General features: G+C 44.9%; 1 protein-coding gene across 1 annotated transcript in view; it reads left to right on the forward strand.

Annotated features, from left to right (window-relative positions):
• The window catches only part of PDIA5 (protein disulfide isomerase family A member 5), a 97,032-nt gene that overhangs the window by 59,282 nt on the left and 10,094 nt on the right, over positions 1-27,656 (forward strand). The window contains exons 11-14 of the mRNA XM_089666468.1: positions 2,536-2,672; positions 6,641-6,708; positions 15,231-15,394; positions 19,640-19,770. Coding sequence (XP_089522594.1) covers positions 2,536-2,672; positions 6,641-6,708; positions 15,231-15,394; positions 19,640-19,770 — 500 coding nt within the window. The remainder of the gene's footprint in view (positions 1-2,535; positions 2,673-6,640; positions 6,709-15,230; positions 15,395-19,639; positions 19,771-27,656) is intronic.

Genomic DNA, 27,656 nt, shown 5'->3' on the forward strand with positions numbered 1-27,656 from the left:
AGCGATCGGGGGACTTCCATGTGGCATCCGTCAGGAGCTGTGTGCTAAACCACCCACTGCTGCCAAGGTATGTCATCCGTCAGTGGCAGCAAAAGGGTTAAACCCTCACAACCAACCTCCCCTTACACCCCTTGGAAACCGTTGACTTTGATTTAAGGCGTCTGTCCAAGGTGAAGGAAATCCCCTGAAAACATGACCTTTTGGGGCACTTGAGGACTGAGGTTGGGAATCGGTGCTGTAGAGGGTATGGTGCCATCTTAGAAGAGCCGTCAAGACCCTTGGAGGTGGCCCCTTGGAGGTGGACCCTTGGAGGTGGACCATGGGAGTGGCCCAGTTGCTTGGCCTGTGGAGCGTGTGAGGTGTAGTCACAGCCAGGTGATGCTCATAGAAGTGGCAACAATGGGGCTCCAGAGGGTCCCTGCGAGTCAGCGTAGCCACCCCAGAGGAGGAAATACCAGGAAAAAAAAAAATGGTCCAGTTTGCAGAGAGGACAATCACCTGGACAGAGGACGGCGAGGGACGGGAGACGAGGTGCCGCTGGAATTATTTTCTCACAGCGAAGGATTAATAACACCTGAAGCCGCGGCGAGCGGCGATCTGTGAGGATGTGGTTTGTGGTATCCTGCTAGAGAAGATGTTATATAAGACGATCCTCCGCCTGTAACCACACGCTCAGCCCCATCCCCGGCGTGGTCAGTCAGGGGTGGCTTCCCCCTTGGTTATCCTCCGATCGTGCCAAAACCACCAACTAGTGATTTATGTAGAATGCGCCTCCTGGCATGCGAGCGAATCAGCGGACGCACTCGGAGATCACACGGAGAAAGCTACTCCAAGTCCCTCTCTGGCCAAAGTTTTTTCTTTTTTCTTTTTTTCGGAAATAAATCCTTCTCTTTGCCTCCATGATGTCATCACAGGGGCCACGAGGAAGCATCCAAAAGTCCGGCGTAAGTGAAGCGGAACACCCTCTTAGATCGTTCCTCCCAGCCCTGATGGATACATGTCCTTTGCTGATTGGCTTTGGGGAGATATCGACAGTGACAACGTTGATCACCCTCCTCCTCACTGTACATCGTGATGATGGTGCACAGGGTGACAACGCTGCAGTGAATTCACTTCAGATGCAATTGTGTTGTCACCCTGCAGGAGGAAGTACCGTGGACTGGCAGGATCACAAGCAATTCAGCCTTTTAAAGGAAAAGTAAAATGCTGAATGAAATGGCCTCCCCGACCCCTCTTCTGTTCCATCATTTTACAGAACTTGGGCATGTGCGCTGTCATTGTCCTTCAGCTATCTAAGACCAAACAGAGACCAGCACAGGGAGGGGAGGGGGCCTCCTCCAGCACGGGGAGGGGGCGGGGGCCTCCTCCAGCACGGGGAGGCGACGGGGGCCTCCTCCAGCACGGGGAGGCGACGGGGGCCTCCTCCAGCACGGGGAGGCGACGGGGGCCTCCTCCAGCACGGGGAGGCGACGGGGGCCTCCTCCAGCACGGGGAGGCGACGGGGGCCTCCTCCAGCACGGGGAGGCGACGGGGGCCTCCTCCAGCACGGGGAGGCGACGGGGGCCTCCTCCAGCACAAGGGAGGCGACGGGGGCCTCCTCCAGCACAAGGAAGGGACGGGGGCCTCCTCCAGCACAAGGAAGGGACTGGGGCCTCCCCCAGCACGGGGAGGCGACGGGGGCCTCCCCCAGCACGGGGAGGGGACGGGGGCCTCCCCCAGCACGGGGAGGGGACGGGGGCCTCCCCCAGCACAAGGAAGCGACGGGGCCCTCCCCCAGCACGCCTTGTTCAGCCAATCACGGCATTAATCTCAGCATGCAGCTATCCTTGCAGATCCACTTTGGTTGGGCACTGTATGGCGTATTGCTCCACCCCTAATCACACACTATAGTGGGGCGACGCTTAGAATATTGATCCACCCAAAGTGGGTTTGCAAGGATAGCTCCCTGCTAAGAGTACTGCTGTGATTGGCTGAACATGGCGTGTGACACCATAGTTAAAATTCACTTTTTTCCCCGCCCACCATGGCTTAGTCTTAGTCTATGACTAAGCCTTGGTGGGTGGGACGAAACATGTTGGGGGGGGGATGGCGGGGTAGCGCATGCACTACTTCAGGTGCGATTTCCATAGACCTCTGTGTCAGATGTCTTGCAAGTCGCATCTCACATGGACATGTCATTTGACTTTGAAATCGTGCGACTTCACTGTAGGTCGGGATCGGTGTGACTGGGGGGGGGGGGGATTGGGGATAGCTCTACAGAGAAAAACGAATGTAGTGGATTACAAGATACAATGTATGTGTTATGTTGCCCAAATAGTAAAGCGCAGTATTTGCCTGCAGCTGATTGGAGGGTTGCAGCTCCAATCAGCTGCTGGACTTGTTGCTGCCGAATCTGATTCTTCCTGTTGTAGTCTATTATGGGATGTTGACACAAAGGACTCTTTTAGCGGGTCCTGCGTGTGATTCATGAGAGCCCACGCTGCTCCCTGTCAGTATTTGTGTCTCTCCATAACTCTGTGCCTTCTCTCACCGCAGTCCGCAGCCGCCCGCCCCTGAAGCCCCGGAGGTGCCGTGGTCGGAAACGGAGAGCGCCGTCCATCACCTGACCGACGCAGACTTTGACGAGTTTGTCAAGGATCACCCATCTGCCCTCGTCATGTTCTACGCCCCATGTGAGACTTTACTTTACTTTATTGCTCATCATTGTGTTTGCTTTGGTGAATGTTCTAAGCTCCACCCCTCTACAGTGTGTGATTAGGGGTGGAGCAATGCACTATACAGCATCCGCCCATTGTAGATCTGCAAAGACAGCTGAGAGTGCTGCTCTGATTGGCTGAGAGGAACAAGGCGTGTCATCCCACAGTTTAAATTAACTATTTCTCTATTTTAAAATTGATGCAAGATAAAAATGTAACAAAGTATGTCAAGGTTTTATTTTTTAATCCTCCCTTCGGCTTCCCTTCCAGTCTTGCACAGACTGAAGGGGAGGAGCCGGTTCACCTGTGCAAGACTGAAGGGGAGGAGCCGGTACACCTGTGCAAGACTGAAGAGGAGGAGCCGGTTCACCTGTGCAAGACTGAAGGGGAGGAGCCGGTACACCTGTGCAAGACTGAAGGGGAGGAGCCGGTGCACCTGTGCAAGACTGAAGGGGAGGAGCTGGTACATCTGTGCAAGACTGAAGGGGAGGAGCTGTTACACCTGTGCAAGACTGGAGGGGAGGAGCCGGTACACCTGTGCATGACTGAAGGGGAGGAGCTGTTACACCTGTGCAAGACTGAAGGGGAGGAGCTGTTACACCTGTGCAAGACTGGAGGGGAGGAGCTGTTACACCTGTGCAAGACTGAAGGGGAGGAGCCGGTACACCTGTGCAAGACTGAAGGGGAGGAGCCGTTACACCTGTGCAAGAGTGAAGGGGAGGAGCCGGAACCCCTGTGCAAGACTGGAGGGGAGGAGCCGCTACACCTGTGCAAGACTGGAGGGGAGGAGCCGGTACACCTGTGCAAGACTGGAGGGGAGGAGCCGGTACACCTGTGCAAGACTGAAGGGGAGGAGCCGGTACACCTGTGCAAGACTGAAGGGGAGGAGCCGGTGTTCAGATTTAATACCTTTTTTTTTCCTTTAGTTGCTTTTATTTCAGGTTCACGTAGCAGATCCGTTAATAACATCCAGACAGCCTTGGGGGAGGGGGGGACATTTAACGGAAGAACTATTGGCCCGCCGCTGTGCTTTGCGTGTCCCCGGGCTGCAGACTGATAAGACCGCTGACAAATGTTGTCTCAGGCGGCGTCCGTCTCCCAGCGCAGCGCCCTAAAATGGACCTGTTGTTTGTTGCGCTGATTTAAAGCCTCGCTTTGTTCCGGAGAATGGGCACCTGGGAGTGAATTATCCCCCCGTGGGACCGCAGACGCCGGGCGCGCTCTCTGATCTCTTTCTGCGCGGAGAATAGATTGAAATGAAACGATGAAATCCATTCTGGTTCTTGTCGGGGGATTACGGCGGCGGCGCTCTGCCGGCGCTGCGCAGGAACAATGACTATGCTAATTCCGATCCTTGTTAAATGACGCATTCGCCGCTAATATCCCCCCCTGGAGGTGGCCACATGAAGTCACTAATTATGGTGAATTGTCGGTGAAAGAAGGAGGTCTGCGGCGCCGCCAGGTATCGCCACGCTGCTGTGACGGGGTGACGCCGTGGCGCTCCCAGGGAGGCCTCTGTCTCCTGGCTCCCCATGGCCTTGCATGCTCCTGGCCAACGGAACGTTCGATGCAATGAGATGCGTTTCTCTAAGACAAAGTGGCAGATTCAGGTAACGGGCGCAGCTGGAATCTGGTGACCTACATGAGGCTGTCAGAAGAGCTCAGTCACCTCTGAAGTCGCTCCGTCGTCTCTGTCTGCGGCTCAGCGACCCCCCGCAGCTTCATTATTTCCCATGTAATACAAAACGTACCGCGGCTTCTTATGTTCATTGTATGTCGGTAATGAGATTTCACTTTACACGTTTAGGAGAGAAAAGTATTTCAGACAATAACACAGGAAATGAAAATTAACCAGTTCAGCTCCGGACCCTCTATACACCCCCCTCCCCCCACCCACGGAGCACAGCAATTTTTACATTATTTAGTAATTACTTTGTTTATAAACATCGATCAGACGGGAGATAGAGAGATACAAAGGAACATTGTTTATAAACATCGATTGGATGAGAGATGGAGAGATACAAAGTAACATTGTTTATAAACATCGATCAGACGGGAGGTGGAGAGATACAAAGTAACATTGTTTATAAACATCGATCAGACAGGAGATGGAGAGATACAAAGTAACATTGTTTATAAACATCGATCAGACGGGAGATACAAAGTAACATTGTTTATAAACATCGATCAGACGGGAGATACAAAGTAACATTGTTTATAAACATCGATCAGACGGGAGGTGGAGAGATACAAAGTAACTTTGTATCTCTCTATCTCCCGCCTAATCGATGATTATAAACAAAGTAACATTGTTTATACAGTGCCTTGAAAAAGTCTTCCTCCCCCTTGAAATTTTCCACATTTTGTCATGTTACAATGTATTTTATCGGGATTGGATGTGATGGACCGACACAAAGTGGCACATAATTGTGAAGTGGAAGGAAAATGAGAAATGGTTTTCAGCATTTGTGACAAATCTGTGAAAAGTGTGGCGCCATTTGTTTTCGGCCCCCTTTACTCTGATCCCCCTAACTACAATCTAGTGGAACCAATTGCCTTCAGAAGTCACCTGATTAGTACATAGAGTCCCCCTGTGTGTCATGTGATCTCAGGATAAATCCAGATGTTCTGTGAAGCCCTCAGAGGTTTGTTAGAGAACATTAGTGAACAAACAGCATCATGAAGGTCAAGGAACACACCAGACAGGTCAGGGATAAAGTTGTGGAGAAGTGTAAAGCAGGGTTAGGTTATAATAACAATCTCCCAAGCTGTGACCATCTCACAGAGCACTGTGTTCAATCCATCATCTGACAATGGGAGGAGTACGGCAAAACTGCCAACCTACCAAGACATGGCCGTCCACCTAAACTGACAGGCTGGGCAAGGAGACCATTCATCAGAGAAGCAGCCAAGAGGCTCATGGGAACTGTGGAGGAGCTGCAGAGATCACAGCTCAGGTGGGAGAATCTGTCCTCAGGACAACTATTAGTCGTGCGCTCCACAAATCTGGCCTTTATGGAAGAGTGACAAGAAGGAAGCCATTGTTGGAGGAAAGCCATAAGAAGTCCCGTTTGTAGTTTGTGAGAAGCCATGTGGGGGGCACAGCAAACATGTGGAAGAAGGGGCTCTGGTCAGAGGAGACCAAAATGAGACTTTACGGCCTAAAAGCAAAACGCTATGTGTGGTGGAAAACTAACACTGCCCATCCCCCTGAACACACCAGACCCACCGTGAAACATGGTGGTGGCAGCATCATGTGGTGGGGATGCTTTTCTTTAGCAGGGACAGGGAAGCTGGTCAGAGTTGATGGGAAGATGGATGGAGCCAAATACAGGGAAATCTTAGAAGAAAACCTGTTAGAGTCTGCAGAAGACTTGAGACCGGGGCGGAGGTTCCCCTTCCAGCAGGACAACAACCCGAAACATCCAGCCAGAGCTACAATGGAATGGTTCCCATCAAAGCATCTTCATGTGTTAGAATGGCCCAGTCACAGTCCAGACCCAAATCCAATGGAGAATCTGTGGTCAGACCTGAAAATTGCTGTTCCCAGACGCTCTCCATACAATCTGACAGCTTGAGGGATTCTGCAAAGAAGAACGGGCAGAAATGTCCCTCTCTAGATGTGCAAAGAGACATCCCCAAAAAGACTTGCAGCTGGAATGGCAGCCAAAGGGGGTCCTACAAAGTATTTATACTGCTTTTTTTTTATTTCTTGAACTATAAATGAAAATAGCCTGCACATTTTTGGGGAAAAAACTATTTTTTTTAACGTTTTGGTATAAAACATATCAAATAAAAAAATGTATTCATAAATTTAGGCCAAATCTTTTTGTGTCTCTATGCTATCACATGGGCGGGGCGGGGCGGGGCGTATGCCTTCATGTATTTATACTGCACCATGAAAGGTGAGCGCACGGTGGAAATGAATTGTAATCTCTCTGCAGGGTGCGGACACTGTAAGAAAATGAAGCCAGATTATGAGAAAGCTGCTGAAAAGTTGCATGCGGAAGATGTAAGAACCTTTCTAAATATATTTATTTCAGAAATCTTTACTTGTTCTTTTTGATTGGCTGCCTCTTGTGCTTTTACCGCCCCCCCTCTTTCTCAGGTACTCACTTAGACTGCACAGTGACTTAGTGATTTAGCTCTGTGTGGAGGCGGCCATCTTGGTAGAGGCAGGTTTTTGCTTCCTCATGTCAGAGCTGCCCCCCCCCAATGACTTGTGATCTGATGACTGCGGGGGGGAATGATAGAGGAAAAGATAGCACAGGTGCACAGCATGGCAGAAGCAGGGAGATCCTTGCACTGCCGGTCCTCCGTTACAGTTTCCTCTCCAGCAAGAAGAACAGGGAGAAGCACATTAGTGACATCACCAAATCTGGCGGAACTAGCAGCAGTCCCCGAAATGATCCCACAATGCAGACGTCCAGCTATGAGGAGGCAGTACAGAAGCCATCAATTTACACAGTGCTTTACATACATATCTTGTATATTCCCATCAGTCCCCGCCCCCGAGGAGCGTACAATCTAAGCTCCCTAACTCACATTCATACATACACATACTAGGGCCAATTTAGACAGGAGCCAATTCACCTCCCGGCATGTCTTTGCTTTATGGCTAGTAGACCCTCCATGTCTCCCCTGCCCTCCAGTGCAGCTGTTCAAGCACAAATTGAGCTACAGTAGCTGGGGAATGGCAGCCGTGACCCCAGAATCCTCTTGGTTTTTAGCTCCTGGCTGCTCCCCGTTGAGCATTGCCCCCAGGGCGAGCAGCTTTCCCTGGGGGTAACACCACGTGTTCATCCCCAATGTGCTCATAAGACACATAGAGCCGTGGCTCAGCCCCACACCCCCACTCTCTCCTCATTGGATCACTGTCTGTGATTGACAGCATTGAGAGAACATGGGCTCCCACTACTGTCTCAGCCAATGAGGAGGAGGAGTCCACAGACAGCAGAGGCTGCCGAATGTTTCTGGATCAGAGGGGGCTCAGGTAAGAATTGGGGGAAGAGGGAAGGGGGGGGGGGGCTGCACACAAAAGGTTTTGATTGCTTCTAATCTCAGCTTGAAAAGCATTTCAACATACAGTATATATATTTTTATATATATGTGTGTATATATATATATATATATATATATATATATATATATATATATATATATATATTATACTGCATGATGAAGTGCGTTTTTTTATATATTACATAATATATGAAGAATATTTTTTTTAAATCTATTCTTCAGGTTTTTTTTTTTTTTACATATAAAAAGTCATTTTAACATATATCTGTAAAATGCATTCCAAAAATGTAGATTAAATGTATTTTTGAAGACATACAGTATATTTGAAAATTTATTTTTTAATAACTTTTTCATATATTTTGTAATATATAAAAAAACTAATTTCAACATACAGTATAATATATATATATATATATATATATATATATATATACACTGCATGTTGAAATTAGTTTTTTTATATATTACAAAATATATGAAAAATATTTTTGAAACTATATATTTTTTTAAATATATTCTTCAGGTTTTTTTTTTAAACATATAAAATAGTTATTTTAACATATATCTGTAAAATGCATTCCAAAAATGTAGATTAAATGTATTTTTAAAGACATACAGTATATTTGAAAATTTATTTTTTAAAAACTATTTTTCATATATTTTGTAATAATAACGCATTTCAACATATATTTATTATATATATATATCTATATATACATACACTGCATGTTGAAATTAGTTTTTTTTATATATTACAAAATATATGAAAAATATATATTTGAAAATATATATTTTTTTAAATATACTCTTAAGGTTTTTTTTTTTTTTAACATATAAAAAAGTCCTTTTAACATATATTTTTAAGTATATCTGTAAAATGCATTCCAAAAATGTAGATTAAAAGTATTTTTAAAGACCTACAGTATATTTGAAAATTTTATTTTTTTAAAAACTATTTTTCATATATTTTGTAATAAAAATGCATTTCAACATACAGTATATATATTTATATATTTCGAAATATATTGAAAAAATTGTAGCATTTCAAATATATGTCCATATATTTAAGAAGAATATTTGTAACCTCTTCACGCCGGCCACACGCAAATGTGCGGCCTCCCGGCGTCTGGGCCTAGACGCCGAACGGCCGCACATTTGCGTGCAATTAAGAAAAACATGTGCTGGGAGCGCGCAGGGTGTCTTCCCGTCTCGCCCATGTATATAAACGGCCAGATGGTGGCAGTGCAGGGGCGGGTTGCCGTTCATAAACGGCGCCTGACATTTTGGATTGTGCACGCTCCCTGGGAGCGCGCGACACCGCGATCCGGTGCCCGCTGTGTCCTCTGATCGCTGTACAGGATCTCTGTGCGAGGTCCCGATCATGTGATCACTGATTGGCCAATCAGTGATCACATGAATAGTAGTAAGCAAGATGTCACTTTTGACATCATTGCTTACTACGTGTGAAATCTGTGAATGATCACAGAGATCACATGGTACAGGGCCATTCACAACAGCCTTGTACCATGTGACAAGCTGTGACCAATCACAGCTCTCACAGTATTTCTCAATGGCTGCAAGAATACAGCCAGAGAGAAGGAGGAATGATTGCTTTTACAGCCTTTATGGGTATAAAAGCAATCAGTGACACTGTACTGCTAGGGTGACAGTATGTAAAAAAAAACCCCCATAAATAATAATATAAATAAAATAAAAATGTAAAAAAAAATTTTTCAAAAAATTATAATTTTTGGTTATAAACTAATTTGGGTTATTTATTTTTTTTAACTACAAAGATAACTGAATACATTTTGGCCGAGATTTATGATGAAAGATTATTTATTTGCACTTTTTTTCAAAATTTTTCGACTTTTTCATTTATATAGCAAAAAAAATAAAAATCCCAGCTTTGAATAAATACCACCAAAATAAAGTTTTATCTGTCTAAAAAAAATACTAAAAAATTCATATGGCTACAATGTTGCATGACCGCGCAATTGTCATTCAAAGTGCGACAACGCTAAAAGCTGAAAATTGGCCTGGACTGGAAGAGGGTGAAAGTGTCCGGACTGGAAGGGGGGAAGCGTCCAGACTGGAAGGGGGGAGGGAAGCGTCCGAACTGGAAGGGTGGGGAGCATCCGGACTGGAAGGGGGTGGGGTAAAAGCATCCGGACTAGAAGGGGGGGAAAGTGTCTGGACTGGAAGGGGGGGGAAGTGTCCAGACTGGAAGGGGGGGGAAGCGTCCAGACTGGAAGGGGGGGGAAGCGTCCAGACTGGAAGGGGGGGGGAAACGTCCAGACTGGAAGGGGGGGAAGCGTCCAGACTGGAAGGGGGGGGGAAGCGTCCAGACTGGAAGGGGGGGGAAGCGTCCAGACTGGAAGGGGGGGGAAGCGTCCAGACTGGAAGGGGGGGGAAGCGTCCAGACTGGAAGGGGGGGGGGAGCGTCCAGACTGGAAGGGGGGGGGAAGCGTCCAGACTGGAAGGGGGGAGGGAAGCGTCCGAACTGGAAGGGTGGGGAGCATCCGGACTGGAAGGGGGGGAAAGTGTCCGGACTGGAAGGGGGGGAAAGTGTCCGGACTGGAAGGGGGGGAAAGTGTCCGGACTGGAAGGGGGGGAAAGTGTCCGGACTGGAAGGGGGGGAAAGTGTCCGGACTGGAAGGGGGGGAAAGTGTCCGGACTGGAAGGGGGGAAAGTGTCCGGACTGGAAGGGGGGGGAATCGTCCAGACTGGAAGGGGGGGGAATCGTCCAGACTGGAAGGGGGGGGGAAGCGTCCAGACTGGAAGGGGGGGGAAGCGTCCAGACTGGAAGGGGGGAGGGAAGCGTCCGAACTGGAAGGGTGGGGAGCATCCGGACTGGAAGGGGGGGGGGGTAAAAGCATCCGGACTGGAAGGGGGTGAAAGCGTCCGGACTGGAAGGGGGTGAAAGCGTCCGGACTGGACGGGGGGGAAAGCGTCCGGACTGGAAGGGGGGGAAAGCGTCCGGACTGGACGGGGGGGAAAGCGTCCGGACTGGACGGGGGGGAAAGCGTCCGGACTGGACGGGGGGGAAAGCGTCCGGACTGGAAGGGGGTGAAAGCGTCCGGACTGGAAGGGGGTGAAAGTGTCCGAACTGGGAGGGGGTGAAAGTGTCTGGACTGGACGGGGGTGAAAGTGTCCGGACTGGACGGGGGGGAAAGTGTCCGGACTGGACGGGGGGGAAAGTGTCCGGACTGGACGGGGGGGAAAGTGTCCGGACTGGACGGGGGGGAAAGTGTCCGGACTGGAAGGGGGGGAAAGTGTCCGGACTGGAAGGGGGGGAAAGTGTCCGGACTGGAAGGGGGGAAAGTGTCCGGACTGGAAGGGGGTGAAAGTGTCCGGACTGGAAGGGGGTGAAAGTGTCCGGACTGGAAGGGGGTGAAAGTGTCCGGACTGGAAGGGGGTGAAAGTGTCCGGACTGGAAGGGGGTGAAAGTGTCCGGACTGGACGGGGGTGAAAGTGTCCGGACTGGACGGGGGGGGGAAGTGTCCGGACTGGAAGGGGGGGGAAGTGTCCGGACTGGAAGGGGGGGGAAGTGTCCGGACTGGAAGGGGGGGGAAGTGTCCGGACTGGAAGGGGGGGGAAGTGTCCGGACTGGAAGGGGGGGGGAAGTGTCCGGACTGGAAGGGGGGGGGAAGTGTCCGGACTGGAAGGGGGGGGGAAGTGTCCGGACTGGAAGGGGGGGGGAAGTGTCCGGACTGGAAGGGGGGGGGAAGTGTCCGGACTGGAAGGGGGGGAAGTGTCCAGACTGGAAGGAGGGGGGGGGGGAAGTGTCCAGACTGGAAAGTCTGGTCTCATCCAAGGATCCTCAAGGAGACTGCGCCGAGCTCCGGCTGATTGGTGATTCGCTGGCTGTGCCAGGATCCGAACGTCGGAGGACATTACAGGAAGAGCCGAGCTTCTTGTTTATTAGAAATCTTTGCCATTAGGAATAATTAAACTCGTCATATTTGGAGGAATTCAGAGACGTTCCGTTTTATTGGAAAATTGCTTGATGGGGATTTTTTTTCTGTTTTTTCCCGCTCGCGGTGCGTCTGGCTGGTAGTCAGAGCCGCATTAATCACTTAAAATTGTAATCAAGCGAATAAATAATTTTGAAGGCTTCTACATGAACATCCAAACCTTCGGATGAAGTGGAACTCGTCTCGTAATCGGGTCACAATTAACTCTTCGGGTTGCGGTTTGCATTTTTCACGGTAATGGCGCCACGTACTGGGGGGGGGGGCGGTCCATCAAAAATCGAACGCTTGGCGCTCCCGGAATTGGGAAGAATTATTCAAATGGGGACACCTATTCTTGTTGACCCCAAATCTCTCCATAAAGAGGACCTGTCACTCGTTATGTCAATCACAGGGGATGCATTTCTTGTAATTAAGAATAAAAGCGATTACATTTTTTTTTTGTAAAGGGACAGTGCAAAAAAAAAAAAATTTTATAAATTAAAAAATTAAATTAAATTAATTAAAAAAATAAATTAAATTAGTTTAAAAAAATAATTAATTTTAAAAAATTAAATAAATTTAAATAAAAAATTTAATATAAAAAAAAAAAGTTTAAAGTGCCCCCGTTCCCACTCGCACGTAGTGGTGAACGCATTCGTAGGCCACGCCCACATATGTTAATGGTGTTCTGACCACACACGTGAGATATCGCCACGAACATCGGAGCGGGAGCAATAATTCTCGCACTAGACCTCCTCTGTGACGTCACGCTGCTAACCTGTCGACAGTTTTAAAGCGTCACCCATGGAGATTTTTAAGTGCCGCGGTTTCACGCCATTCCAAGAGTGTGCGCAATTTTAAAGTGTGACATGCTGGGTGTCTATTTACTCGCTGTAACATCTTCTTTCATATTTTACAAAAAAATTTGCATTTTTTTTTTTTTTTTTTTTCATTAATCAAAGTGTATTTTTTTCCCAAAAAATTATATTAATTTTTAAAAACTGCACGTTTCGGTTTTCATCCAAGTGCATTCTGAATTTTCTTTTTCAGCACCAGAATTTTCATTTTGGTGCACCACTAGTAACAACTGTAGAAGAGGGGATTTCCCTTCATGTTGTGGAGATTTCCTGTCACTTCCTGCTGTAACTCTGGAACAGGAGCTAAAGAAAATCTCCCAAATGGGTCCCAGGCAGCAAAAAAAAATAAACTGAAGGTAGTTTTAACCCCTTTCCGTCCCCCATTTATATAAACGGCCGGACGGGCGCAGTGCAGGGTCTGGTGGCCGTTTATAATAGTCCTCCCCACTTCCCTGCTTGTGCGCGCTCCCTGGGAGCGCACAGCACCGCGATCTGGTGCCCGAGGACACCGCAGAACACCGATCGTTTGACGGGACCTCTGTGTGAGGCCCCGATCATGTGATCACTGACTAGCCAGTCAGTGATCACATGAACAGCAGTAAGCAAGATGTCACTTCTGACATCATTGCTTACTACGTGTGAAATCTGTGAATGATCACAGAGATCACATGGTACAGGGCCTTTCACAACAGCCTTGTATTCAGCTATCTTTTTAGTAAAAAAATAAATAAATAACCCAAAATGAGTTTCTAATCAAAAATAATAATTATTAAAAAGTTTTACACATTTTTCTTTTTTTTTTATATTATTTGTGGTTTTGTTTTTAACATACTGTCACCCACAAGTAGTAAAGTTTTTTTTTAAATTTTATTTTATTTTTTTTTAATGTTATTTTTGATTTTTTTAACATACTGTTGCATGACCACGTGGTTATGAAGATTTTTTTTATTTTATTTTTTTACACGGATTGTTTTTACACCCAGAAAAGCTGACAAGCTGTGACCAATCACAGCTCTCACATTATTTCTCAATGGCTGCAGGAATGCAGCCAGAGAGAAGGAGAAATGATTGCTTTTACAGCTTTTCTTGGTATAAAAACAATTGGTGTAAAAAAAAAAAAAAAATCATAACCACGTGGTTATGCAACAGTATGTTAAAAAAAAAATCATAAATAATATAAAAAATAAAATAAAAATTTGTAAAACTTTTTTTAATAATTATCATTTTTGATTATAAACTCATTTTGGGTTATTTCTTTATTTTCTTACTAAAAAGATAGCTGAATACATCTTGGCCAAGATTTATGAAGAAAGATTATTTATTTGCAAAATTTTATAAGAAAAACACTTTTTTTTTTATTTTTTCTCAAAATGTTTGGACTTTTGCATTGATACCACCAAAATAACGTTTTATCTGTCTAAAAAAAAATGCTCAAAAATTCATATGGGTACAGTGTTGCATGACCGCTCAGTTGTCATTCAAAGTGTGAAGCTGAAAATTGGCTTGGACAGGAAGGAGGTGCAAGTGTCCGGACTGGAAGGGGGGGAAAGTGTCCGGACTGGAAGGGGGGGAAAGTGTCCGGACTGGAAGGGGGGGAAAGTGTCCGGACTGGAAGGGGGGAAAGTGTCCGGACTGGAAGGGGGGGAAAGTGTCCGGACTGGAAGTGGTTAAAGCAGAAATCCAGCCAAAAAAAATAGGATAAAATTGAATAGCCCATCAAAAAAAAAAAAATAAATAAAACGTCACTGGACAGTGAAAGGAGAAGCAGCAAAATGATGAGCTCATCTCTCTGTCACTTTTATTTATTTATTTTCTTTAAAAGTAAATGAGCAAAATGAGGAGATAAAAAAAACCGTATAGCGGTGCAGTGGAGGGGGGAGCAGGATGCAGGGGAGAAGGGAGGGGGAGCAGGATGCAGTGGAGGGGGGAGCAGGATGCAGGGGAGAAGGGAGGGGGAGCAGGATGCAGGGGAGGGGGAGCAGGATGCAGGGGAGGGGGAGCAGGATGCAGTGGAGGGGGGAGCAGGATGCAGAGGAGGGGGGAGCAGGATGCAGAGGAGGGGGGAGCAGGATGCAGAGGAGGGGGGAGCCGGATGCAGAGGGGGGAGCCGGACGCCGCGGAGGAGGGGGGAGCCGGACGCCGCGAAGGAGGGGGGGAGCCGGACGCCGCGGAGGAGGGGGGGAGCCGGACGCCGCGGAGGAGGGGGGGAGCCGGACGCCGCGGAGGAGGGGGGGAGCGGGACGCCGCGGAGGAGGGGGGAGCGGGACGCCGCGGAGGAGGGGGGAGCGGGACGCAGCGGAGGAGGGGGGAGCGGGACGCAGCGGAGGAGGGGGGAGCAGGACGCAGCGGAGGAGCGGGATGCAGCGGAGGAGGGGGGAGCAGGATGCAGCGGAGGAGGGGGGAGCAGGATGCAGCGGAGGAGGGGGGAGCAGGACGCAGAGGAGTAAAGTTGTCGGGTAAATTTCCGCTTTAAGCACGAATAATCTCCGGGTTTGTCTGATGCGATTATTTCCTGCGATCGTCGGCTCCACCTAGTGCCATAAGTAGACCTGTCAGTGATGGCGCCATTCTTCCTATAAAGCGCCATTCTATTGATCCTGTTTGTGCCGCCATCTTACCGATCATCACATTGGATACTCATTGCGCTCATCCTGGGGTCGGGAACGGCGCGGCGCTGACCTCCATCTTTTATTTTTCAGGGTGTCGGAGTATTGGCTGCGGTGGATGCGACCGTTCACCGGCCTTTGGCGGAGCGATTCAAAATCTCAGGATTCCCCACCTTGAAGTATTTTGAAGACGGCGAGGAGAAGTTCACGGTGCCGCACCTTCGCACGGAGCAGAAGATCATCGAATATATGCACAAGTAAGGCCGGCCGTACGCGGGTGGAAATCCAACCGATTTTTTTGTCCGGAGAATAATCGGACAATTTTCACTCTGTTAGTGGTGTCAATGGCACCGGACGATTTTCGTTGCTCCTCCCCTTTTCGGTGATCGGGCGTGCTGGAAAATTTGTGAAAATCGACCGATTTTCGACTCGAAGGTCAAATCATACGATCGTTTTTCTGAAATAAATATGAGCCGTGACCTGGAAGGAACAGAAGATTCGCCTGTTATATGGGGGGAACTTTATGACTCGGTCGGCCGATTTTGGAAATCATTGATGGCGCCATCGGATTACCGAGCGAACGACGGTTTCCGATTTTCGGGCTAAAAATCGTTCGGAATTCGACCCGTGTATGGCCTGCGTTCCTCTGTCATTGTCCTATCACGTTCATTCTTCTACCGTCCGCTTATGCGTTTTACCCCGGTGTATATTTTACCACCCATCACCCAGCCCAATAGGGGTGGGGAACTCAGCGCAAGAGGCGGGGCTTTACAGCAGTCGTACACGGTCCTGATCTGTCACTGGGGGTGCAAATAGAATGGTTTTTGGTTTATTTTTTTTACTGTGTTTTTTTTTTTTTTTTTTTATAGAACATCTTTAACAATCTTGTTAATTAGAAAAAAAATGTAAATTATAAATTTTTTTATGGAACTTTAACAATCTTTTTAATTAGAGTTTTTTTTTTAATTTTTCATTATTTATAGAACATCTTTAACAATCTTTTTGATTAGAAAAAAATTTGAAATTATTCATTATTTATAGAACATCTTTAACAATCTTGTTAATTAGAGAAAAATTTTAAATTATTAATTTTTTTATAGAACTTTAACAATCTTTTTAATTAGAAATTTTTTTAAATTTTTTATTATTTATAGAAAATCTTTAACAATCTTTTTAATTAGAAATTTTTTTTAAATTATTCATTATTTATAGAACATCTTTAAAAATGTTCTATAAAAAAAAGTATAATTTAAATTTTTTTTCTAATTAAAATGATTGTTAAAGATGTTCTATAAATAATGAATAATTTCAAATTTTTTTTTTAAAAGATCATTAAAGATGTTCTAAAAAAAATGTTTTTTTTATTTTTTCTAATTAAAAAGTTGGTTAAAAATGTTCTATAAAAAAAATGTATAATTTAAATTTTTTTTTCTAATTAAAATGATTGTTAACCAACTTTTTAATTAGAAAAAATATAAAAAACATTTTTTTAGAACATCTTTAACAATCTTTTAAAAAAAAATTTAAATTATTCATTATTTATAGAACATCTTTAATAATCTTTTTAATTAGAAAAAAAATAAAACTTATTAATTTTTTTTTTAGAACATCTTTAACAATCTTTTTCATTAGAATTTTTTTTTTAATTATTCATTATTTATAGAACATCTTTAACAATCTTTTTAATTTGAAATCATTTTTAAAATTATTAATTATTTATAGAACATGTTTAACAATCTTTTTAATTAGAAAAAAATTACAATTATTCATTATTTATAAAACATCTTTAACAATCTTTTTAATTAGAAAAAAATTACAATTATTCATTATTTATAAAACATCTTTAACAATCTTTTTAATTAGAAAAAATGTAAAAAATTATTTATTATAAATTTATTTGTACAACACCTTTTAATAAATGTTTTTTAATAAAAAAAAATATTTCTAAATATAATTATATACCACCTTTATTTAACCAATACACCATTTTTTTTAAATAAAAGAGTTTTAATAAATAAATAAAAGTAATTATATACCACCTTATTTAACAAATAAACTTTTTTAATTTGAAAAAAAAAATTAAAGAAAAAAGTGCATACCACCTTTATTTAACAAATACACATTTTTTAAAATAAAAAATGTATAAAAAAAATATATAAGTAATTATATACCACCTTTTTTGAACAAGTAAATTTTTTTTAATAAAAAAATTTTAAAAATAAAATTGCATACCACTTTTATTTAACTAATATACATTCTTCTTTTAAAATAAGAAAGTGTAATAAATAAATAAAAGTAATTATATATCACATTTTTTAACAAATAAGCTTTTTTTTTTATTTCCAATAAACTTTTTCTTGTAAAATAATTATTAAAAATACAAGTGATTGTATATCACCTTTATTTAACAAATAAACTTTTTAATTATAAACTTTTTAAATAAAAAATTAAAATGTATACCACCTTTATTTAACAATTACTAAACCTTTTCCTAAAATAAAATAAATACACTTGTTTAAAAATAAATGCATAAAGTTAATTGTTTGCCACCTTTATTTAACAAATAAACTTTAAAAATTAAAAATAAATAATAATTAAATGGATATTACTTTTCGTTTTAACAAATAAACTTTTTTTATATTTAAAAAAAATGTATTAAAATACATTTAATTGTGTACCACTTTTATTTAACAAATAATTTTATTTTTTTTTTTTAAAGTTTGTTTTCCACCTTTTATTTAACAAATTAACTTTTTAATAAAATAAAAGAATACAATGAATTGTTTGCCACCTTTATTTAACAAATAACCCTTTTGTTTAATAAAACTGTAATAAATAAATACATTTTATTACATAGTAGATAATTGATACATACTTACATACTACTATATACTACTAACAAACTTTTTTTAATGAAAAAAAAAATATTAAAAAACAATTGTATACCACCTATATTTCACAAATAAATTTAACTTAAAAAAAATTATTAAAAATACAATTGTATGCCACCTATATTTCACAAATAAATTTAATTAAAATAAATTATTAAAAATACAATTGTATGCCACCTATATTTCACAAATTAAATGTAATTAAAAAAATTATTAAAAACATAAATTTATTTGTGAAATATAGGTGGTATACAATTATGTTTTTAATAATTTTTTTAATTAAATTTATTTGTGAAATATAGGCGGTATACAAATGTATTTTTAATAATTTTTTTAAATTACATTTATTTGTGAAATATAGGTGGTATACAATTAATTAAAAAAAAGTATTAAAAATACATTTGTATACCACCTATATTTCACAAATAAATGTAATTTAAAAAAATTATTAAAAATACATTTGTATACCGCCTATATTTCACAAATAAATTTAATTAAAAAAATTATTAAAAATACATTTGTATACCGCCTATATTTCACAAATAAATTTAATTAAAAAAATTATTAAAAACATAATTGTATACCACCTATATTTCACAAATAAATGTTTGTTTTTAATAATTTTTTAAATTAAATTTATTTGTGAAATATAGGTGGTATACAAATGTATTTTTAATAATTTTTTCAAATAATTGTATACCACCTATATTTCACAAATAATTTTAATTAAAAAAATTATTAAAAACATAAATTTATTTGTGAAATATAGGTGGTATACAATTAATTAAAAAAGTATTAAAAATACTTTTGTATACCACCTATATATCACAAATAAATGTAATTTAAAAAAATTATTAAAAATACATTTGTATACCGCCTATATTTCACAAATAAATTTAATTAAAAAAATTATTAAAAACATAATTGTATACCACCTATATTTCACAAATAAATGTATGTTTTTAATAATTTTTTTAATTAAATTTATTTGTGAAATATAGGTGGTATACAAATGTATTTTTAATAATTTTTTCAATTAATTGTATACCACCTATATTTCACAAATAATTTTAATTAAAAAAATTATTAAAAACATAAATTTATTTGTCAAATATAGGTGGTATACAATTATGTTTTTAATAATTTTTTAAATTACATTTATTTGTGAAATATAGGTGGTATACAAATGTATTTTTAATACTTTTTTTAATTAATTGTATACCACCTATATTTCACAAATAAACATTAAAAATACAATTGTATACCGTGTTTATTTCACAAAACTTTTTTTATTTATGTATATTTATTTTGTTGGAAAAAGAATAAAACGTTTTAACACAGGATGCATTCGTTGTTCTGAAAGCTGAGCTCCGGGTGAACGGCCGAATACACAGATGGGATACATACAGGGAGTTGTGTTTCTGTCCATCCAGTCCTGAGATTTGCACAGCACGTAGCTCTGTCTGGCGGGGGAGGAGACCTGTTATTAGTCTGTGTCAGTCCAGTACGGCTCCATGAATGACCTGGAGTGACCCTTGTTGTCTGTGTGCTGATAGTCCGAAGACCCGGACATGTATGTTCTGTACGCTGACATGTATGTTCTCCTGGCAGCCCTGAGGCCCCGCCCCCTCCAGAGCCTTCCTGGGAAGACAAGCCGTCTAATGTGTTGCACCTCCTGGGGGAAGATTTCAGGGAGACGCTGAAGAAGAAGAAGCACGCTCTGATCATGTTCTACGCCCCCTGTAAGTACTTTTGTTTCATCGCGAGACCAGAATCCCGACTTCCGCTGCGTCATCAGAGCGGTACTAACCCCTTCCCGTCCGGCCCATGTATGTAAACGGCCTCTCCGCCCGCCGGGAGCGCGCAGCACCGCGATCCTCCGGACACAGCGGAGCACCGATCATGTGATCACTGATTGGCCAATCAGTGATCACATGCAGAGTAGTAAGCAAGAGGTCACTTCTGACATCATTGCTTACTACGTGTGAAATCTGTGAATGATCACAGAGATCACATGGAACAGGGCCATTCACAATAGCCTTGTACCATGTGACAAGCTGTGACCAATCACAGCTCTCACAGTAGTTCTCAATGGCTGCAAGAATGCAGCCAGAGAGAAGGAGAAATGATTCCTCGTACAGCCTTTATGGCTGTAAAAGCAATCAGTGTAAAAAAAATAAAATAAAATAAATAAAAACATCTTCATCACCCCCCACAAGTAGTACAGTGTCACCATGGTGACCATGTACTGCTAGGGTGACAGTATGTTAAAAAAAAACAAATAATAATATAAAAAAATAAAAATGTAAAAAATCTTTTGAAAAATTATAATATTTGGGTTTTTTTTTTTTTTTTTTTTACTAGAAAGATAATGGAATCCAAGATTTAGGAAGAAAGATTATTTATTTTATAAGAAAAACACTTTTTTTTTAATTTTTTGGACTTTTTCATTTCCATAGCAAAAAATAAATAAAAATCCCAGCGGTGAATAAATACCACCAAAATAAAGCTTTATCTGTCTCAAAAAGATGCTAAAAATGTCATATGGGTACAGTGTTGCATGACCGCGCAATTGTCATTCAAAGTGTGATAGCGCTGAAAGCTGAAAATTGGCCTGGGGGGGAAGGGGGTGAAAGTGTCCGGACTGGAAGGGGGTGAAAGTGTCCGGACTGGAAGGGGGGGAAAGTGTCCGGACTGAAAGGGGGGGAAAGTGTCCGGACTGGAAGGGGGGGAAAGTGTCCGGACTGGAAGGGGGGGAAAGTGTCCGGACTGGAAGGGGGGGAAAGCGTCCGGACTGGGAGGGGGGGAAAGCGTCCGGACTGGGAGGGGGGGAAAGCGTCCGGACTGGGAGGGGGGGAAAGCGTCCGGACTGGAAGGGGGGGGGGAGTGTCCGGACTGGAAGGGGGGGGGGAGTGTCCGGACTGGAAGGGGGGGAAAGTGTCCGGACTGGAAGGGGGGGGGGGAGTGTCCGGACTGGAAGGGGGGGAAAGCGTCCGGACTGGAAGGGGGGGTGAAAGCGTCCGGACTGGAAGGGGGGGTGAAAGCGTCCGGACTGGAAGGGGGGGTGAAAGCGTCCGGACTGGAAGGGGGGGTGAAAGCGTCCGGACTGGAAGGGGGGGTGAAAGCGTCCGGACTGGAAGGGGGGGTGAAAGCGTCCGGACTGGAAGGGGGGGTGAAAGCGTCCGGACTGGAAGGGGGTGAAAGCGTCCGGACTGGAAGGGGGGGGGAAGCGTCCGGACTGGAAGGGGGGGGAAGCGTCCGGACTGGAAGGGGGGGAAAGCGTCCGGACTGGAAGGGGGGGAAAGCGTCCGGACTGGAAGGGGGGGAAAGCGTCCGGACTGGAAGGGGGGGAAAGCGTCCGGACTGGAAGGGGGGGAAAGTGTCCGGACTGGAAGGAGTTAAACACGCATCAAAAACGCACATGTCTCTATTTAAATTGAAGAAAAAGAGGGGGGGGGGGATGAACTGAAACGCCTCAAAAAGGCAACGGAACGTGCCAAAACCGCAGCAAAAACACGCATGCATCTGGACTGCGTTTCTATAATGTGAACTGACCCTTAATCTCCCCCCCTCCCCCCCCTCCTGTGTTTTCACCTGCTGATCAAGTGCACACTATAGAAGGATGTGCTTTGTTCATTTTCCACTTCCAAGGTTTACGACCACTTGAACCAGAATAGGGGAACTACAGCTACAGGGCGGCAGGGCTGCGCTAAATCATGTGTGTAATATATACTGTGTATATATATATATATATATATATTCGTGATTTTGTATTTCTGGGTCGGGGGGTGCGTGCTCCGCCCTATCCGCGCCGCCATTGGCGGCTTCAGCTATCGATCACCAGGTCCCGGCCAGAGATTCCCCGGCGATCGCTGAGGAACACCGACGGGGAGAGGTCTGTATGTAAATAAAGATCTCTCCCCTGTCAGCTCCTGCACACTGCTTTGTATGGCTCTGCACAGCATGTCTGCCTAGTAACACAGCGCACAGTTAACCCTTTGATCGCCCCTCATGTTAACCCCGTCCTGCCCAGCACCATTAGTACAGTGTCGGGCTTTTTATGAGCACTGATCACTGTAGTGGTGTCACTGGAGATGTCAGTGACACCAAGTCAGAACCCCCCCCCCCAGTGACAGAATGCCCACCGCAGTCCCGCTATAAGTCGCAGATCGCCGCCATTGCTAGTGAAAAAATAAATAAATTCCCAGTATATCCCGCCATTTGTAAACGCTATAACTTTCACGTAAACCGATTAATTAACACGTATCGGGATTTTTTTTTTTTTAAACATGGAGCAGAATAGATTTTGCCCTAAATTTTTTTTTTACAAAATTTGATTTTTATTTTTTTTTAATTGGTTCTGTTTCATAGCAAAAAGTGAAAAATGTTTTTTTAAAAAAAAAAAAATTGTCGGTCTTTTTATAGCGCAAAAAGGTGAACAAATGCCACAGAAAGAAAGCTGTATTTGTGGGGAAAAGAATGACATCTGTTTTATTTGGGTGCAGCGTTGCATGACCGCGCAATTGTCAGTTAAAATTACGCAGTGCCGTATCGCAAAAAATAGCCTGGTCAGGATGGGGGGAGGAATCCTCGGGGGGGGGGGGGGGAATCCTCTGGAGGGGGAGGGGTTAATGCACAGTGAACAGGTTGCCATGCGTTGTCACAAATACCGCCCCCGCCCCCTCCCTCTCCGGCACAGAAGGGGTTACGCTCCTCTTGGAACGCGTTGAGTTTGATGTCTTCATGGATTCGCATTCTTTCTCCCGATAACATCCCAACAAACCGAATCTCCGATATTTTCATTACACATCTGCCAGCAGATTCCAGGAGAGCAGATTATCCGCCTCGAGCAAAGCGGAGAGAGAGCGCGGAGAGTCGATAAACGGCGGCGCCGTGCCAGCATGCCCGCCGGTCTCCAGCGCATCTCACTCTCTGATTTGTGTCGTCTTTTTTTTTTTTTTTCTTCTTTTTTTTTTTAATCAACTCGCGCCTCTTCTAACAAGTACTAAACTGATTTGTAAGGACGTTATTTACGACTCGCGTTTGAGATGAACCGTTTCATGGAAGTGCAAATCGTAGAACGCCGCCGTAAGTGCGGAATCGCATGTGAAATGTATCACTCCACAAGTAGCATCGCTGTACATAGATCACTGAGCCAATCACATCAGTCTCTGTACCAGAGGAGCTTACGCTCTAATGTCCCCTCCCCCACAGTCACATCAGTCTCTGTACCAGAGGAGCTTACACTCTAATGTCCCCTCCCCCACAGTCCCATCAGTCTCTGTACCAGAGGAGCTTACACTCTAATGTCCCCTCCCCCACAGTCACATCAGTCTCTGTACAGAAGAGCTTACACTCTAATATCCCCACCCCCACAGTCCCATCAGTCTCTGTACCAGAGGAGCTGACACTCTAATGCCCCCTCCCCCACAGTCCCATCAGTCTCTGTACCAGAGGAGCTGACACTCTAATGCCCCCTCCCCCACAGTCCCATCAGTCTCTGTACCAGAGGAGCTGACACTCTAATGCCCCCTCCCCCACAGTCCCATCAGTCTCTGTACCAGAGGAGCTTACACTCTAATGTCCCCTCCTCTACAGTCACCTCAGTCTCTGTACTAAAGGAGCTTACACTCTAATGCCCCCTCCCCCACAGTCACATCAGTCTCTGTACTAAAGGAGCTTACACTCTAATGTCCCCTCCCCCACAGTCCCATCAGTCTCTGTAACAGAGGAGCTTACGCTCTAATGTCCCCTCCCCCACAGTCACATCAGTCTCTGTACTAGAGGAGCTTACACTCTAATGTCCCCTCCCCCGCAGTCCCATCAGTCTCTGTACCAGAGGAGCTTACACTCTAATGTCCCCTCCCCCACAGTCACATCAGTCTCTGTACTAGAGGAGCTTACACTCTAATGTCCCCTCCCCCACAGTCCCATCAGTCTCTGTAACAGAGGAGCTTACGCTCTAATGTCCCCTCCCCCACAGTCCCATCAGTCTCTGTAACAGAGGAGCTTACACTCTAATGTCCCCTCCCCCACAGTCCCATCAGTCTCTGTACCAGAGGAGCTTACACTCTAATGTCCCTTCTTGGTCAACTCCACAACCTGGTTTGTATCACAGAGTTTTCTTTGTGACGTTTATCGGTGGGTCACCTTAATTGGAGACTTTGGGGATGAAGTTCCCATCCTAAAGGGAAGACGTTTCCTGGCGCACAGCCCTCTGCCCTTAACCCTTGGGAGGTCCATACATGTATTTAACCCCTTCCCGTCCAGCCGTTGTATATAAATGTCCTCCCCGCCCCCTGATTGTGCGCTCTCTCTGGGAGCGCGCAGCACCACAATCCAGTGCCCGCTGTGTACTCCGGACTCAGTGGAACACCGATCGCTGTACAGGACCTCTGTGCGAAGTCCCGATCATGTGATCACTGGTTGGCCAATCAGTGATCACATGCAGAGTAATAAGCAATGATGTCACTTCTGACATCATTGCTTACTACATGTGAAATCTGTGAATGATCACAGAGGTCACATGGTACAGGGCTATTCACAACAGCCTTGTACCATGTGACAAGCTGTGACCAATCACAGCTTATACAGTAGTTCTCAATGGCTGCAAGAACGCAGACAGAGAGAAAGAGAAATGATTCCTCTTACAGCCTTTATGGCTGTAAAAGCAATCAGTGTAAAAAAAAAAAAAAAAATCTTCATCACCCCCCACAAGTAGTACAGTGTCACCATGGTGACACTGTACTGCTAGGGTGACAGTATGTAAATAAAAACCATAATATATAAAAATAAAATAAAAATGTAAAAAAAATTTTTTAAAAATTATAATTTTTGGTTATAAATTAATTTGGGTTATTTTTTTCTTTACTAAAAAGAATGGAATACATTTTGGCCAAGATTTATGATGAAATATTATTTATTTGCAAAATTTTATAAGAAAATTTTTTTTCAAAATTTGTGTACTTTTCATTTACATGAAAAAAAAAAAAATAAAACTCCGAGCGGTGAATAAATACCACCAAAATAAAGTTTTATCTGTCTCAAAAAATGCTAAAAAATTCATATGGGTACAGTGTTGCATGACCGCGCAATTGTCGTTCAAAGTGTAATAGCGCTGAAAGCTGAAAATTGGCCTGGACTGGAAGGGGGGGAAAGCGTCCGGACTGGAAGGGGGGGGAGGTGTCCGGACTGGAAGGGGGGGAAAGTGTCCGGACTGGAAGGGGGGGAAAGTGTCCGGACTGGAAGGGGGTGAAAGCGTCCGGACTGGAAGGGGGTGAAAGCGTCCGGACTGGAAGGGGGGGGGGGTGTCCGGACTGGAAGGGGGTGAAAGTGTCCAGACTGGAAGGGGGTGAAAGTGTCCGGACTGGAAGGGGGTGAAAGCGTCCGGACTGGAAGGGGGTGAAAGCGTCCGGACTGGAAGGGGGGGAGGTGTCCGGACTGGAAGGGGGGGAGGTGTCCGGACTGGAAGGGGGGGAGGTGTCCGGACTGGAAGGGGGGGAGGTGTCCGGACTGGAAGGGGGTGAAAGCGTCCGGACTGGAAGGGGGTGAAAGCGTCCGGACTGGAAGGGGGTGAAAGCGTCCGGACTGGAAGGGGGTGAAAGCGTCCGGACTGGAAGGGGGGGAAAGCGTCCGGACTGGAAGGGGGGGAAAGCGTCCGGACTGGAAGGGGGGGAAAGCGTCCGGACTGGAAGGGGGGGAAAGCGTCCGGACTGGAAGGGGGGGAAAGCGTCCGGACTGGAAGGGGGGGAAAGTGTCCGGACTGGAAGGGGGTGAAAGCGTCCGGACTGGAAGGGGGAGAAAGCGTCCGGACTGGAAGGGGGGAAAGCGTCCGGACTGGAAGGGGGAGAAAGCGTCCGGACTGGAAGGGGGAGAAAGGGTCCGGACTGGAAGGGGGTGAAAGGGTCCGGACTGGAAGGGGGTGAAAGGGTCCGGACTGGAAGGGGGTGAAAGGGTCCGGACTGGAAGGGGGTGAAAGGGTCCGGACTGGAAGGGGGTGAAAGGGTCCGGACTGGAAGGGGGTGAAAGGGTCCGGACTGGAAGGGGGTGAAAGGGTCCGGACTGGAAGGGGGTGAAAGGGTCCGGACTGGAAGGGGGTGAAAGGGTCCGGACTGGAAGGGGGTGAAAGGGTCCGGACTGGAAGGGGGTGAAAGCGTCCGGACTGGAAGGGGGGGAAAGCGTCCGGACTGGAAGTGGTTAAATGGACTCTACCACCATGCTGCGGGGGAATATTCTTGGACCCGCTTGGCATGATCTGCACATTTCAGAGATTGTTTCAGTTTCAGGCGGCTTTCAATGACAACGTGTTTCCTGGAGATCCGCCATGGAGACAGTTCAGGGCACATTAAGGGTTATGGGGTATTTTGGGACCTTCTTATGGACGTTCAATTTGCGTTTGGAGAAAAATGTTGGCGGCTTAACAAACGCGGTTATCATTAGAGTTCTGGAAGGGTCGGCTTCAATGAAAGATTCATCCGTAAAGAGCCTCCAAGGAATCGCGCTAAAAGCATTTCTCTGACATCTCGGTATTCTTATCAGACGGACGCGCTCAGATAGATCCGTCGTTTAACCTTCGCTCTGCCAGGAGGAAAGCCACGTGGTCAGTCTGTGGTGGGCTTCGTATTTCGTGTCCATTAGTGGCCGGTCAGGTCTGGGACTCGTGTAGGTTGGGTTGCCGTGCTGCATTAGGAGCGCAAATCAATGCAGGTCAGCAGATTTGCAATGTGGATGACTGAGTTCAGGTGAAAAAAAAAAAAACACCAGGCGGTGGTCTTTAGAGTCCATAATGATTGTTGATAAAATCGAAAATCCGTGGAGGGTAAGACAAAGCCAACGCGTTTTGGGGCCAAACAGTCCCCCTTCATCAGGGGTCCTTAAAGTGAGATCCATGTGAAGTCCCCAAGGAGATCGAAGACTTGAAGAAGGAAACTGAATCTTAAGATGGAGATCGAGAAACTTTATATGTTGACTGAGGGCCTTGAGGTGGGAACTGAGGGCCCTGAGGCGGAGGTTGAGGCCTTTGAAGTGGAGATTGAGGCCTTTGAAGTGGAGATTGAGGCCTTTGAAGTGGAGATTGAGGCCTTTGAAGTGGAGATTGAGGCCTTTGAAGTGGGGATTAAGGGGCCTTGAGGTGGGGACTGGGGACTCTGAGGGCTTTGAGGGGGAGATTGACGGCCCTGAGGTGGGGATTGAGAGCCTTGAGGGGCAGATTGAGGCCTTTGAAACGGAGATTAAGGGACCCTAAGGTGGGGACTGGGGGCCTTAAAGGGCAGGTTGAGGTTTTCGTAGTGGTGATTAAGGGGCCCTGAGGTGGGGACTGGAGGCCTTAAAAGGGCAGGTTGAGGCCTTTGTAGTGGGGATTAATGGCCTTGAGGTGGGGATTGAGAGCCTTGAGGGCAGATTGAGGCCTTTGAAACGGGGATTAAGGGACCCTAAGGTGGGGACTGGGGACCTTAATGGGCAGGTTGAGGTTTTTGTAGTGGTGAATAAGGGGCCCTGAGGTGGGAACTGAGGGCCCTGAGGCGGAGGTTGAGGCCTTTGAAGTGGAGATTGAGGCCTTTGAAGTGGAGATTGAGGCCTTTGAAGTGGGGATTAAGGGGCCTTGAGGTGGGGACTGGGGACTCTGAGG

The sequence above is a fragment of the Staurois parvus genome, unplaced genomic scaffold (assembly GCF_062004578.1).
Source record: "Staurois parvus isolate SC_StPar_1 unplaced genomic scaffold, SC_StPar_1.0 ptg002725l, whole genome shotgun sequence".
Classification (NCBI taxonomy): Eukaryota; Metazoa; Chordata; class Amphibia; order Anura; family Ranidae; genus Staurois; species Staurois parvus.